This window comes from Talaromyces proteolyticus, assembly GCF_021365285.1.
Source record: "Talaromyces proteolyticus strain PMI_201 chromosome Unknown BGW36scaffold_6, whole genome shotgun sequence".
NCBI classification, from domain to species: Eukaryota; Fungi; Ascomycota; class Eurotiomycetes; order Eurotiales; family Trichocomaceae; genus Talaromyces; species Talaromyces proteolyticus.
In genome coordinates, this window is record NW_025764282.1 from 257,075 (window position 1) to 271,136 (window position 14,062).

General features: G+C 44.6%; 5 protein-coding genes across 5 annotated transcripts; 2 read left to right on the forward strand and 3 right to left on the reverse strand.

The window, feature by feature from the left end:
• Window positions 1–137: 137 nt before the first annotated feature.
• Window positions 138–692, reverse strand: BGW36DRAFT_427084 (uncharacterized protein; the record flags this gene model as incomplete). The annotated part of the gene is made up of 2 exons (XM_046220361.1): window positions 138–502; window positions 605–692. 2 exons carry the CDS (start codon window positions 690–692, stop codon window positions 138–140), a joined length of 453 nt encoding a protein of 150 aa, XP_046071812.1.
• A 1,296-nt stretch (window positions 693–1,988) lies between these two features.
• On the reverse strand, window positions 1,989–2,838 carry BGW36DRAFT_377965 (uncharacterized protein; the record flags this gene model as incomplete). Its single annotated transcript, XM_046216051.1, has 2 exons — window positions 1,989–2,276; window positions 2,331–2,838. A coding segment is annotated over one exon (494 nt), but the record flags the coding sequence as incomplete, so codon positions are not given.
• Window positions 2,839–3,022: 184 nt separating this feature from the next.
• On the forward strand, window positions 3,023–4,482 carry BGW36DRAFT_377968 (NmrA family transcriptional regulator). The gene is made up of 3 exons (XM_046216052.1): window positions 3,023–3,447; window positions 3,537–3,948; window positions 4,048–4,482. Exons 1-3 carry the CDS (start codon window positions 3,274–3,276, stop codon window positions 4,374–4,376), a joined length of 915 nt encoding a protein of 304 aa, XP_046071814.1. The 5' UTR covers window positions 3,023–3,273; the 3' UTR covers window positions 4,377–4,482.
• Window positions 4,483–5,909: 1,427 nt separating this feature from the next.
• On the reverse strand, window positions 5,910–7,261 carry BGW36DRAFT_358926 (uncharacterized protein; the record flags this gene model as incomplete). Its single annotated transcript, XM_046214019.1, has 7 exons — window positions 5,910–6,247; window positions 6,281–6,345; window positions 6,433–6,681; window positions 6,750–6,802; window positions 6,873–6,940; window positions 7,014–7,050; window positions 7,106–7,261. 7 exons carry the CDS (start codon window positions 7,259–7,261, stop codon window positions 5,910–5,912), a joined length of 966 nt encoding a protein of 321 aa, XP_046071815.1.
• A 5,531-nt stretch (window positions 7,262–12,792) lies between these two features.
• Window positions 12,793–14,001, forward strand: BGW36DRAFT_407202 (uncharacterized protein; the record flags this gene model as incomplete). Its single annotated transcript, XM_046219029.1, has 6 exons — window positions 12,793–12,885; window positions 12,914–13,048; window positions 13,109–13,192; window positions 13,278–13,502; window positions 13,536–13,706; window positions 13,784–14,001. 6 exons carry the CDS (start codon window positions 12,793–12,795, stop codon window positions 13,817–13,819), a joined length of 744 nt encoding a protein of 247 aa, XP_046071816.1. The 3' UTR covers window positions 13,820–14,001.
• Between the last annotated feature and the right edge of the window lie 61 nt (window positions 14,002–14,062).

Genomic DNA, 14,062 nt, shown 5'->3' on the forward strand with positions numbered 1-14,062 from the left:
CAGAAGTGCCCATACCCATATACCTTTACCAGTTCTCTCTGGCCCAAATCTTGTACCTACTTACTGTATTATGATTGGTACCGAAAGTCACCATGGAGTAGATACGGAATGATAAATGGATATTCAAGTGGGACAGGCTAATAGTAGTACACTCCGTCATTATTCATCTTTCCGCTCTCAGCCAATTCCTTCAAGCAATTTTTCACTCGCTCAGCGATCTGCTTGCCATATTCAAGACCAAGTTTTGGCCTAGCGTTGCTGGGATCAAAGCTGTTGCTCAAATCATGGCGCAGCCATGGCACGCTACTTAGCCCCTCACAGGCTTTTCGCATTTTGGCAAAGTCGTCGTCGCTGTATCCGCCTCCTGTAACGATGGCTACAGGTTTCTGACCGTATCGCTGGGATCCGAGATTCTCTGAATCGTTGGCTGAGGGACGATATCCCTGTAAAAGAGAGGGTATCTCGTTTATTCCACTCTCCACAGACATCATGATGTGGATCGCTATAATTTATTTAGTCGCCGCGGAAAAAAGAAAAAGAGAGGAAAAGGAAAAACAGAAAAATAAAAGCAAAAAAACGAGAAGGGCAAAATTGAAAAACTCACCATCATACGCTGGTTTGAGGCCCTCTCTCACACCAATTGCGACTTGCGGCACCTTGCCGCACACAATGAGAGGCATAGGGAATGCCATATTCTTTAATCCATACGCTTCCCAAAGTATGAACACAGCCAATCTTTGGAATAATCACGGATTTTTCTTCCTGGTAAAGAACGCAAAACTCCTCAAGTTGTTCGCACTCAGACAAGGATTTGCTCCAGCTATTGAGACTTCGCCATAGGAGCAAAGTGGAACAGTAAACGACATCGGCGTCATCTATGCTGAACGAACGTTCGATCGGTATTTAACGCGCCGTCCGCACCGAGGGATTTATAAGCACAGAAACACACCACAATCCAGATGCGTTCGTCACAATTCCCAAATTTCCCTGCTTAGTAAATTTATATAGTGCAGTCTCAAGTAGGGCCTGACAGGCTTTGGAGGACCAAGCTATTTCAAAGAGTCCAATGATCGGAATCCCATTTATAAGCTCCCTCCAGATCAATACTTAACCTGTCCGAAGCAGACATAGAAGATATTAAACGTCCTTGCAAATCCGGGGAGAAAATTTTATATTTTGATTATTGCCAGTATATAGAATAAACTCTGGAAAAATACATTGATGCTTAAATATTCAAATTTCGTATGATCCTTGTCTTTTTCTATATTAAGAAAGTTTAATGTTCGTTATTATTGGTTTACAAACTACATTATATCCAAGTTACCACACGTAGCTACGTCACCACTCCGAGAAACACATGATTATCATGTGGCTGAGCCCATATATACCCATACAAGAGGGATATTGCGTCCTTCGAACACATTTACAGTAGTTGCCGGGAATAAGGTTGGGTATCAAGTAGATGTGACAGTGCCGCTACCCTTGATTGTCGTATATTTGGATGATACATATCATCTGAGTACTGATGGATCAGGCACACCCTTGTGGGCCCTTTCACCTTGGATAGCGTCTTTGTTTGGAGTCACTCTATCTTGATTCTGCCCCTCCTTCTTGATGCTCTTCCACTCCGTTAGCAGAGCCCCAGTCGTTTCATAACACGCGATGTTGAAATAACCTCGCAAGGCATTGGTCATCTTTCTCTCTTCACTAGATTCTGCTATATTCGAGCTGCGCTCGGCGCACAGGAGAACCATTAACATACAATTTCTATTTCGTTACATACGCAGCGTCCGACGACAAGATACCCTTGTTGTGTTACCCGAGATGCGTGTATTGAGTGCGGTTGCGGTAGTTTACTTATCATGGGAGTACTGTAGATAATAGACGTCATCTTTATTGATGCAACTTGTGTTGAGCAGTTATATGAATGGTTCCAGTTAACAGGGGTTTCTAACCAAGTCGGTAGAACGCTGGGTATAAAAACACCGTCAAAATGCTTATTTTCTATTGAAATTTGAATATATTGTTTTTCTATCTATTAACAAAAAAGTCGTCCATACGGCGCTTTACAGATATTGAAAACTGAGGGGGCTATTTTCTTTCGATGGACAGGATTGTATTGTTTATAACCCTAACCCACCTGTTGTCAATATCGGTGAGGCACTCAGGGGACGAAATAAATCAGGCTCGCCTAATACAAGGGAAACAATCAACTTTGGAAGACAGAAAACTAGGTCAATTCAAGCTGTGGATGTCGTCACTAGAAAGAAATAGTGCTTATATCAGAAAATTAGCGAATAGAGGCGGGCACATGTTTCTAGGAAACTTACGATAAGGGAATAGCTCATGCAGCACAAATACCTTCCACGTGGAGCCGTCGGAACAAGTGGGCGCGGCATTGAGTACCTTGAGGGAAAGACTCGGCCACAGCCTTAAAATCCTCACGATTGAGACCGTCCCGCAGATGATGAGCCGACTCCCAGACGGACACATTGATCAAAATATGGCTATCGACGCCTTGGTGCATTTGGGTAGAGATAAATCCAGGACAGTACTTCAGGATTTCAGCGGTCCTTTTCCAGGTTGCGAGTGCTTCGTCGATTTTGCCTTCAGGAATGGTGAAAGTATTGGTAAAGACAACAGTTCCTGTCTCTTCTTCTAACTGCTGCCTGAAAGGCTTCTTTGGATCGAGATCGTAGAAAGTAGGCATCTTGGAACGTCGGAGCGAGAAGATAATATAACTTAAAAGTAATGCGGACGATGACAAGGTAGTGTTATTGATTGAGGGCTGGTTGGTACTTATACGAATGCTATTATCAAAGACCGTATGAAACATGCTTACGATGACCTAGATGTGTGATTACTTTTCTTCTAGCTGTAAATGACGCCTTGTGGCGACTACACTATACTCTATTGGATCGGATTGGGCGCTCCAGGTCTCTTGCGTAGCGGGGAAGGCTACTTTAGTTTTCTCCAGTCGCGGCAGCAAATCATGAATTAGTCAGAACCCCCACAGCTCTCGCTTTCGGACTCTGATCGCCTAAGCAATGCGAATTCGCTGCTGACCGAACCGGTCGTTAGCTAACTAATGCCTCCCGAACAGGTAATAATTAGAGCGCTGCGACAGGGTATAAAATCACCTCCCAACTCGATCGCTATAACGCTTATTTGTATATCCAGGTCCAAGTCCAGCGTTTCTAGAGTCTTGATTAACCAGAACAACCAAGCAACCATTCTCTGCCCTTCAATCAATTTTAGTAGGCCACTAACACCATGTCGAAACTTATTACCGTCTTTGGAGCCACCGGAAATCAGGGAGGCTCGGTCATCCGCGCGCTCCTTGCCGATCCGGTCCTGTCGAAGGAGTTCAAGATCCGCGGTATAACACGAGATTCCAGCAAGCCCGCTGCCCAGGAACTGGCGAGCAAGGGTGTTGAGTTGGTGAGCGTGAGTGTCTCCCCCCTCCACCTGCATCAATGAGCACAAGCTCAATGCGGCGCCGTATTCTGGGGAGTGGAATTAATAATGCCTCGTAGGCCGACTTGGGATCCGTCGAGTCCGTCGCTTCGGCTGTAAAGGACGCTCACACGATCTTTCTGGTGACCAATTACTGGGAAACTGCGTCCCGTAAGGTCGAGGTCGAGCAGGGCAAAAACGTTGCCGATGCTGCCAAGGCAGCAGGCGTCTCCCATTTGATCTTCTCGTCCTTGATTAATGTCACTGAAGCCTCCAAAGGCTCCCTCCCGAACGTCCCTCACTTTGACGGGAAGGCGGAGATCGAGAGGTATATCCGTGCCAGCGGTGTACCTGCCACCTTCGTGCTGCCGGGGTACTTTATGAGCAGTTTGATCTCTTCCCTGCGGAAGCAAGAAGATGGTAGCTACCAGATGTTCCTTCCAGTCAGCGATGCCGCTCGGTTCCCGCTCTTCGATGCGGTGAGCGATACTGGTATGTCCTCCCCCCGTTATTTTGGAATGGGTTTTATCCCGGCTTTCCTCTCGGTGTGCCCAGGTCTCCAGAAAACACCCAGTCTAACGTTTTCTATAGGCAAATTTGTCACTGCGGCCATCAAGAACAGGTCCACTGTTCTAGGCAAGCACATCTATGAAGCCGTGGACTACTACTCGCCATCTCGCATCGTCAGTGAGTTCACTGAAGCCACTGGAAAAAAGGCTTCCTGGACCCAAATACCTGGAGATAACTACAAAGCATTCTTGCCAGCAGCTGTAGCGCAGGAGTTTCTGGAAAATCACTTACTCCTGGAAGACCCTGGCTATTATGCTAGTGCCAATCTGGAGGAGAGCCTCGCTCTCGTGCAGCAGCAACCCACTACGTGGAAAGAGTTTGTTACCAATAATGTGGCCAAGTTTGCTTAATTGTGACCCTCTACAAGAATTAAAACCATATATCTAACATTACAACACTGTATGAATCACAGATAGGTAGTCCACATAGAAAATTCTATCTCCTCTTTGTCTCAGCCTAATACTTATAAACGTGACATAACTGGACATGTTTTAAATATATGAACATATCCTCTATGGTCACACCCGAAAGATCCTTCCATGTTTTGCAAATAGTGACCAGTTTCAAACCCTAAGCGCTCAGAAAGAGCTAATCTGTAAGAGGTTAATCTATATTTTCGATTCATTTTCTCTTTGAATGGTACATTACCAACCAGAAAGCTCTCTGAGTAATCCGTATTGTTACAATCCCAAAAATACCGAAAATATGATGTCTCCCCATTGAAAAGGCCATGTGCATTCATATCATCAAGCCATCGCTGTTCCGCGTAACGTGCTCCTACTAAGTTCAAAGGAAAAGGAAAAAAAGGTGCTTATTTGCTGGCTCCACTGCAAGGACGTATGGATCTGTTCTTGGGTCGCCAATTGCAACTATGTAACAACTGCCACAACCTTTATCTTGCATGAAACGAATGAATCAGATATTTACCATGCAAAGTAGCGAACCCCAAAGATACTTGTCGAAGAGTGAAAGAAGTCTATTTCCATAAATGAATGCAAAAATAATATTCCTGAGCTGGATTTTCTAGGCTGTCTGGTGCGCAAACATCCAAGGAATAAGTGGTGGAATGCGTTGTATCTCGTTAACAAGTGGTCGCATCTGCTCCTCATACCCCTTTAGCCCTACAGCCAGATCCTGTTGATACTGCCCAATCATGTCTATCAAGATATAGGTCTTAGTAATGGCCAAACTGGTACCTGTGCCTGTTGGACCGGGCACATAGCCCGCATTATCGACTAACGCGAACTGTCTTTCGTATAGGGTTGGTGCTTTGACCTGTGTTTATTTGATGGCGTAGAAGTCATCAGTATCCATCATGCTTTGGATTGCTTTTTTGTATTTCCAGCCTGCTTATTTGAAGTGTTTTGCAATAAATGCCTTCAGTGCTTTGGTGCCGAGTTTGTTCGCTTTGTGGAATTTTGTTATTGAGTTTGTGGTTATTGCATGGGTAGATGCCTGAGTAGTAGGAGTTGGGGTATTGGGGGTTGGCTTACTATGCTTTTGCTTATTGATAGTCATCTGAACCCTCGCTGATTAGGGATCTGGCAATAATTTTGGAGGGTTTCAGTTGATATGTATTCACTATGTGCAGGGCTTTACTTGGGTCATTTTCTACGAAATGTAGAGATGGTGAGAGCTTAGTGTGTTGTGATGAGTTTAGTGATAAATTTAATTGGATTAAGATATAAGTTTGAGTTGTAAAGAATTTATCTGTCTAGATATATTTATATGCGAATTTATACTAATATTTATTATTAAAGATAAGATATTAAAAAATAAAATACATAATTGTGTTGAGATATTAGGATAGAATATGGTCATTTAATATCGTGCATAGGGGTGGCCAGGTCGCTTAACTATAACCAGTTGATTGTGTTGACTAGTCAGGTAACTCCGAGACGTTCCACAAACCAGCTTCTTTCCGGAGCGTTAGGAAGCGCTGTGATGTCTATTCTAGTCTCCACGGAAATGGCACGTAGAGGTTCCTCATCACTGAAATGGCCCGCAGGATGACTTTGTTGAACTCGCTGGCTATTACGGGTTGGGTATGGATTATTTGAAACAGATCTGTTGGTAGAGTCGAAGCCACGCCATACTAATCTCAGTAGAGGCCTCAATGTCGGAAGACAAGCCGAGATAATTGCACAAGAGACTTCAATGGTAGCCCAGGCAAGATTAATGGCTGCTGAGTCTGATTCCAATGATTTCAAGGTCAGCAAAACTGTTCACGGGTGTAGTTGTAAAGCCCACCTACAGCTTGTCTCGTCAGAACTATACGCAACGATCGGTACCAATCGGTAAAAACTAGCAAACAAAACACTGTCACTTGATCAGTTTTTGTTTTTTTAATTACCAAGACAAGAAAAAGAAAAAGGTTGATCAAGACAGATAGAGACACGTACAAACCACCCAGAATAAAAACGCAGGTTAATGAAATTCGAGTGGTCATTGAGCAGTGAAGTTTCCATACACTTCGGATGGGCAAACAGAGCATTGCTATATCCGACAATATATTCGGTATTGAGCCACCAAGGTAATAACCCAATCTGTTGATACAGTGGCCTGGAACGGAAGGGTTCCAAAACTTGTTCACGGGTACACATTGAAAAAGCGTTACGAACACAGCGGCAATAGCCCATAATATCACGAATAGTCCTATTATGCGTGTTATAGTGCGTGTCGTTTTATCGATGAAAACCCGCCAGTATAACAGTAGGACTGACATTTTGATTGTCGCCATGGTGAGATTCCAGATGAGTTCGTAGGCGAAAATAAGCTACCCAAAAGTAATCAGTAATATACTTGGAAATTGTAGAATTCACTTATAGCTAGACAATCAAGCTTACCTGGTTACAAAGCTGGAAGTATTCTAGTGGGAAATCAACGAGGTATAAGCCCAAACCATGATTCACCGCTGTAGTCTATTAGAAAATTGCACTGAATTTGATGCTGAGAGAAAGGAGAAAAAAACCAAATGAAATACATACCATCCAAGTCCAATGCAAGCAATATCAAGTCGCCTATCTAGTTGTACACTAAAGGTGGGTATTTGGTCTGCATGAGGGAGAATTCGACATACCATTGCTAAAGTGAGGAGAATATCTTCTATTCCATAACCTTTGTTATTCACATATCGCGCTAGGAAGCGTAATAAAACGAAGACCAAGGCGAGTACAGTGACAGTAATTGTACTCGCCCTATTATGATTCTGATAGCCGTCATTATTGCTTGCCATTCCGGTATATGTATAAGGTTTCCGGATGGTTTGACATGATGTTAGACTTTCAAAGTAATCGAAACAGAGAGGCACATTACCTGGCATAATATATACGGTGGCAAGGCCACTATCTCGGCTAGCCTGGCCTGGTATTGCAATCAGCAGCTCGAGTCAGGGGTCTGAACTATTAGCATGGACATCTGTGGCTATCTAACCAAGCAGGAGTCAGGTAAGCTTCGCGCTAAAGTTCTCATAAATCAGAAATTGGAGAATATGCCGGCGTCAGTAGGGCTATGCGCAGCCCAATATGCGTTTGGGCAATGTTTCAACTGCCGCATGCAGATCTCCATTTATCAAGAAATGGAGTATCGGCCAATGTATACACTAAGCCAGGGCCAGAACCGGTGGTTCATCGAATCCTAGGCAGGGATCATGTTAAACCGCATAGACCTAGTTCTGACTTTGGTCTAAACTACGGAGAGACTACACCGAAGGAATGCTGAGTACGAAGGGCACGCTTCGTGGCTTGGCACGCACTGTGTCTTTGGACGCCACAAATTCGAAATAATTTCAGGGAACGTAGAACATTGAGGAAATGAATGGCAGTCTTCTTTGGCTCTGCTACAGGTAACATCGCTCCATATCGACGTAAGCCTCTGGATCAGGAATCAATGCTGTATCTTATTTTCATAACTGTAGGATTCGAAGACGAGGAGTCTAACTAGGTGGCTATTTTCGCAAGGTGTCTAGACTGGCCGGAGAGTCGAATGGCCTCAAATGCACTAGTTTAATGGGTAACACTAGCGTTTGGGAGCATTGTTAGTGTCCATCTCCGTATAGAGGTACGTATAGAGGAGGGCACCAAAAGATCTCGCAATACCCCCCTAACGCGCTAGTAACACCAGCGAACACTAGTGCTGACGCTAAGTGTTTTCTTGTGTACTACGTAGTGAGTAACTTAGCGATAAGCCACTAGGAATGCCGAAAGGGATTAAAAAGTGCGACATGCGGGGACAACAGCTGAATCGTTACAAGGACACTTTCTATCTTTGCGGAGATACCGGAAAGCGCTCCTGATACAGTTTGCACTAACCCATGATTCCTGCTGATACGTGAACTCCTTGTTTCAGGTTACTTAGTAGCGCGAACCATCTTCCGCCTCACCTCATGTCCCTGCTTGTATGGCCTCGAATCTACAGCCCTTTTGACTACGAAGTCACCTTGGCAAGCCCGTTGAATGGCTTTCTATGGTTTTCTAAAGGGAGGAAGGTGAATACGAGAGGGGCCGTGCGGCTCTTCATTGTATGACTCGCTCGTGGACCTATTTAGTGCCGGTGTTTTGGGTTTGAACCTGAAGGAAATGTTAAACCAACCGACAAAGAATTTCTTTTGATGAGGTGATACAGTTGCACGTTTAACATCGTGTATATAAGAAATTATATATTACAAATATATATCAACTTACAGATGTCAAAAATTTCGTGCTCATGGCGAGCGCTCAAGGCAGTTACCAGATCCAAAATAGGGCTAGCACAATTGCTCTACCAATACTCTCTCTTATATTTCTTGTACTGCGCTTTCTGTCACGACGTCTTACCCAGGGTGTGGGAGTTGATGACTGGCTCCTGCTGGTTGCAATGGTACGTATATAACATTGAAATTGCCATTTCTCTTGACGAAATCAAAACAGAATCTAATTTCTAGCTTTGTGGCATAGGTACTACTATGCACAACGGCTGCATTAGACTTGACAAGTAAATTCCTATATTTACTCTCTTGCCTTATTCACAGACAACGGGTATAAGAACACAATTTGACATAAACAAGTGTTACAATACGGATTAGGTCTTAATGAAGACGACTTTCCGCCAGAGAATACCGCTTTAGTCAATAAGGCAAGTTAGATCTGCAGTATAAGGGTTAGATTAGCACGCTGATTCATCTTCTATATAGTTAATTACCGCATTTGACCTTCTTTACATTTCTACATTGGCAACGATCAAAATTTCTATCCTCGTCTTATATAGACGCATTTTCATTGATACAAAAACATATTTTGCTACATATATTATTGGGACCCTTGTCTTAATACTATTTGCTGTGGGTTTATTCGTCGAAATCTTTCAGTGTACGCCGGTGGACAAAAACTGGGATCGCTCTATTCCTGGCTATTGCATTACTTCGACGACTTATTTACTTATTGGCGCCATTCCAAATATTACGACGGACATCTTAATACTCATATTTCCTATTAGCTCTGTATGGAAGCTTCAGACATCTCTTTTCCGACGAATTTTGGTATCGTGCATATTCTTAACAGGAAGCTTGTATGTTCCATCTACCTCATCAGATCATTTATTCCCTGTTCTTGCGAATGGATTCCGTCAAACTGACTAGCCAACAGTGTTACCTTCATGAGCATCTACCGATTTATACCACTCGTTCACTTTGACGAAGCTGACTATTTCTGTAAGCAATCCGCCCCAATAAATTAGCTATTTGAATAACACGAGGCATCGGTTAGACTCGGCATCCGTTGTCAATAGTCGCAGTGTGATAGAAGCCTCTGCTGGACTTATCTCTGCGTGCCTTCCCACATTGAGGCCACTTCTAAAGCGCTTATCGTCTCGATTCGATACCACCTATATAGCGGACTCAAACCGCGCCCAGCAACTTTCAGGCAATCATAATCAAGCTCGATTTTCTTTTTCAAGAAGGAATCGAGCACAACATACCGATCTGGCATCTCAAGACAATGATCAATACCCTTTACATTCTATCCACACAGAGATTACTTGGGAAGTTGACTCAATCTCCGCCGAACATTACAGACGTCACCCCGATTACGGAAGTTAATCTATTACCAATTAGGGTAGATTCAATTTGCTATCCCTGTTTTATAATTGATACTTATTTAAATGGAATGTACTTCTATCAGATATATACTGAGCTTGATTCAAGCATTTTCACATTCAAAATTTCAGCTGGCAACTTCCAAGCCATATAAGTGATATAATATGGAATTATAGCGACAGAGAGAATACTCATTAATTGGCCTTCCGGGTGGGTTAAACTACCTAAAAGAGCTAGTTCCCCTTAATGACACCATGACTCCCAGAGACATAGAGCGATAAACGAATCACGGTCATCGTAGTAGTAAATCAAGGATCTGTGATTGAAAAAAAAGTGAAATATAGTAGATTAGACCAGATTAGATTATTTATACCCCAGTTAGCCTTTGTTGCCATTTGGGTTATCTCTATTTTACAGGGAAACCCTTGGGCTATTGTTCCCCAGGATGAAAACCCTGTCCTCGCAGCTCACCAGTGCGAGTTCATTGTTAGATCTTCAAATTTGGCTCTCCTGGTTATCTAGGAGTAATTCCCTTGAGCGGCATATCCCATCATGTATTGGTTCTTATAATTCACTCAAAACTTTAGTGTCGATCAAACCGATTTGATTTACACCTCAATTACCATGGTCAGAATGGCGTTGGGAGACGAGGACATGTTGCAGATACAGTCGGATGGATCACGTTACAGTAATCCGAACAGTCCAAAATTGCATGCCATGTATAAGCCTGGTCCTTGCGGTAGTGCGTATCGCTGCCGATACGGAGATGATTTCGAGAGGGGGTTACACTTACTAAAACCTTCAAGCATTTGCAACATAATGCAAGGACATATTCCACGATAGTTACTAGGTTTAAAGACCTTGAAAGTCGTTGAGGTAGCCTTCTTCCGGTATGTGGGACGGATTAATAATGATTGATAATACTTGACAAATGTAGTGACGCCATTCTCATTGAGACTTAGCGTTGGGTATGCGGGGAAAGTGGAGAAATAAACGTAGTGACCCCACTCTCATTGAGACTTGGCGTTTGGGATGCGGGGAAAGTGGAGAAATACATCTATATGCCCATTTGAATCACGATGAAATTATGTTAGGAAACCACTAAGAACGGGTTAAAACTATCGTCGAGCTTTAAACCACTATAGCAAAAAGGGCGCAACCCTTATTTAGTAAGGATTCTAGTCGCATATTATTTCTGACAACTATTTAAAGGCAAGCGGTCCTTAAAAGCAGCTAACACCTTGACCAACCAATTACGGCGGCTGGACTTGAAGTACTACGGCACTTCAAGGCATCTCTCTTACTGTTAGTTGTGTTCTACTATTACTTAACCCCTTTGGCAACCTTAGTATATCGTTACTAGTTACCCTCAAGGAACCTCTGAGTGGTTCAACACATCGTATCGTCCCTCGACACAGCCAGTGGCAACTACAGTGGGTCCAGGTGCGTGACACCAGGCTCAAAAAAAAGTTGTTTCTAAACCGGAGAAGATCCAACCATAATAATCTAACAGGGCAGCTACACATTAATACTTAAACCAAAATTAGATATATACATAATCCTGGACCATAAGGAATCGATAGTAAACAGTACATGTGTAGCTCGTGTGACAAGTTTAGCCCGTAACAGTTCTTACTAGTAAATTACATGAATATGTCATCCCTCCGATTTACCTGTTGTATGGTACAGTAGGACGTATTGTTACCCCGCATCGATCATCGTTATCGAGAAGCGGCTGTCGTCCCTATCGACTACGTGCGGCAGTTGGAGAACCGCATTGCAGATCTTGAGGGCCGCAGATGGGCAGCGCACTCCAACTCCTGCCCTAGCAATGGGGATGGAAGAGTGGATCCCGGGCCGAGCCATCATCCCGTATCACACAGTAGACCGTCTATTGAGGAGACATTCCTATCTGTAGGACCTGCTGTGTCGCAAAATGCTCCGTCCTGTGGCCCTTCCTATCTGGACGGCCGCGGTACTACTGCGCAGGCGGACACTGTTTTCCAGGCAAGCCAAAGCAGCCAAAGTCGCTCAACATGGCCACCAGCTGAGATTGTGTAACACGGTCGTAGCAGGCAGGGCCGTGTCCGGGGGTGTCTGGAAAGACTAGATGTGGTGACGGGTACTGGCATGCATCATGCCCGGGGCCTCATGGTATCAATTATGAGAAGTCACAATTCACCCCCGGGATATCCCTGAGCCCCCCGGTCCTGCCGGATCAGGCATAAACATGCTCCCTGAGTCTATCCCTGCTACAGATTTCCAGATCGCCTTGACGACCATTCACAGCTCCGTTGGAGTTCTCCGAGTAGACTCTTGAAGATGAATCACCGGTCAGCGAGCTCTTTCAACTTATCAGCAAGTTCAAGAGCCATTTCATGCTCTCCATGATCAGTGAGTTGGACTTCAACTCCTACTTCCAGGAGGTTCATCCGCACTGGCCCTTCCTGGACGAATGCAAAGTCCGAACATGGTTTGATAGACGGTTGGCCGAGGGGACCTACAAACATCGGTATCATGGCTTCTTCGTCCATCTCATATGCGCCATAGGAGCTGTATTCTTTAGCACCACCGATCAAGACTATCCCCACCTGTCACGATCATGTACGCTATATGAACGCACTCTTCGCGAATACATCCCGGATGTGACACGACAACCACATATTGTGCAGGCGCAGGCATCACTGTTGCTCATCATGTATGCCATTCATGCTCCGTCACTGATCAGGGTGCATGGGCAACCGCCGCTATGCATTGTATCGAAGCATCATCCAGGCTATTCTCAAGCGGTGGGCTGCATGGCGGTGGTTCATCCAGGTCGGCCAACGAAGTGAGGCCCGCAGACGAAAGATAAGCCGGACGGTTCTCGTCGCATGCTACACCGCCTACGAGATCATTTCCACGGGCTGGGACCGGCCGCAATCCGGGCTCTTCCAAGGGTTGGATGAAAAGGTACGCGGGCAATCGTCCTGTATTCCAGTCTGCCATACCTAAGCTAACGAATAGACATAGTTCATCAAGACCTCCCCACTGTCCCGAGTGTACACGGAAGTTTGGCTGTCCGCGTACTACCAGAACTACCTACATCTGCCACAGGTGTATGGACCACAAGAGATATGCATCCGCAGAACACCCCTTTCTTGTCCTAACCAGGGCAAGAAGTTAATAACTTGTTATCTAGGAGGCGCCGGGACTCTTTGCTTTGATCTATCCGGTTGATCCAGATACGAAGATGCCCTTTACCTCTGTCCAAGATTTAGGACGACTGGTGCTCAAGATTGCCCACGATCCGTCGCCCTTCCAGTCCAAGACGATTTCGCTGGTCAGCGAGTTTACCACGCCCGTCGACCAGTTACGGGCATGGGAGAAAGGCGAGTTCTGGTTGCCAGACTCAGTCCCAATAACGGTAGGCTGGTGCTGACGCATAAACTTAACAGAGAGGGGCGTGCAAACTCGGTTTGAAAGTCTCTCCCTGCAAGACTTTCAGCGGCGATTGGAAAAAGTTCACGGGTTTGACCCCAAGTTTGCGCTGACTATGGCCGAGAATATGGCTATTTATCAAGATAATCCCAACATGTGGGTGGATGGAAGCGGTATTAAAATGTCTGATGTTAGTTCTCCGTTTCTCTTCCTTCAGACCGTCGTACGAATCCCGTAGCAGTGGAATTATACTGATATGTCCAGCAGATCTTTTCCGACCTAGTTACTTGGGAGACATATTGAAGCAGGAGGATTGGTCGTCATTCCAAACTACCATGTAAAGCACAAAATGCATTTGGCTTGTGAAAAGATGGGGAATTGGCACTGCAGATCTTGATGATGTCAAGGAACCTATCCAATTGTGTCATGGACACTTGGGTTTATTCATCTACAAGGGAAGCCGCTTGGTAGCCTGTACAGTAACCGTAGATGTTTTCTGTTCAAAGAAGAAATATTTACTGTTGACCAATATACATCATAAAAACC

What these genes read in the sequence shown, in the direction of transcription:
- BGW36DRAFT_377968 (XM_046216052.1), top strand. Translation starts at nt 3,274, where the DNA reads ATGTCGAAACTTATTACCGTCTTTGGAGCCACCGGAAATCAGGGAGGC. An exon ending in AGGGTGTTGAGTTGGTGAGC is followed by an intron (nt 3,448 to 3,536) that starts GTGAGTGTCTCC and finishes AATGCCTCGTAG; the next exon opens with GCCGACTTGGGATCCGTCGA. An exon ending in CGATGCGGTGAGCGATACTG is followed by an intron (nt 3,949 to 4,047) that starts GTATGTCCTCCC and finishes CGTTTTCTATAG; the next exon opens with GCAAATTTGTCACTGCGGCC.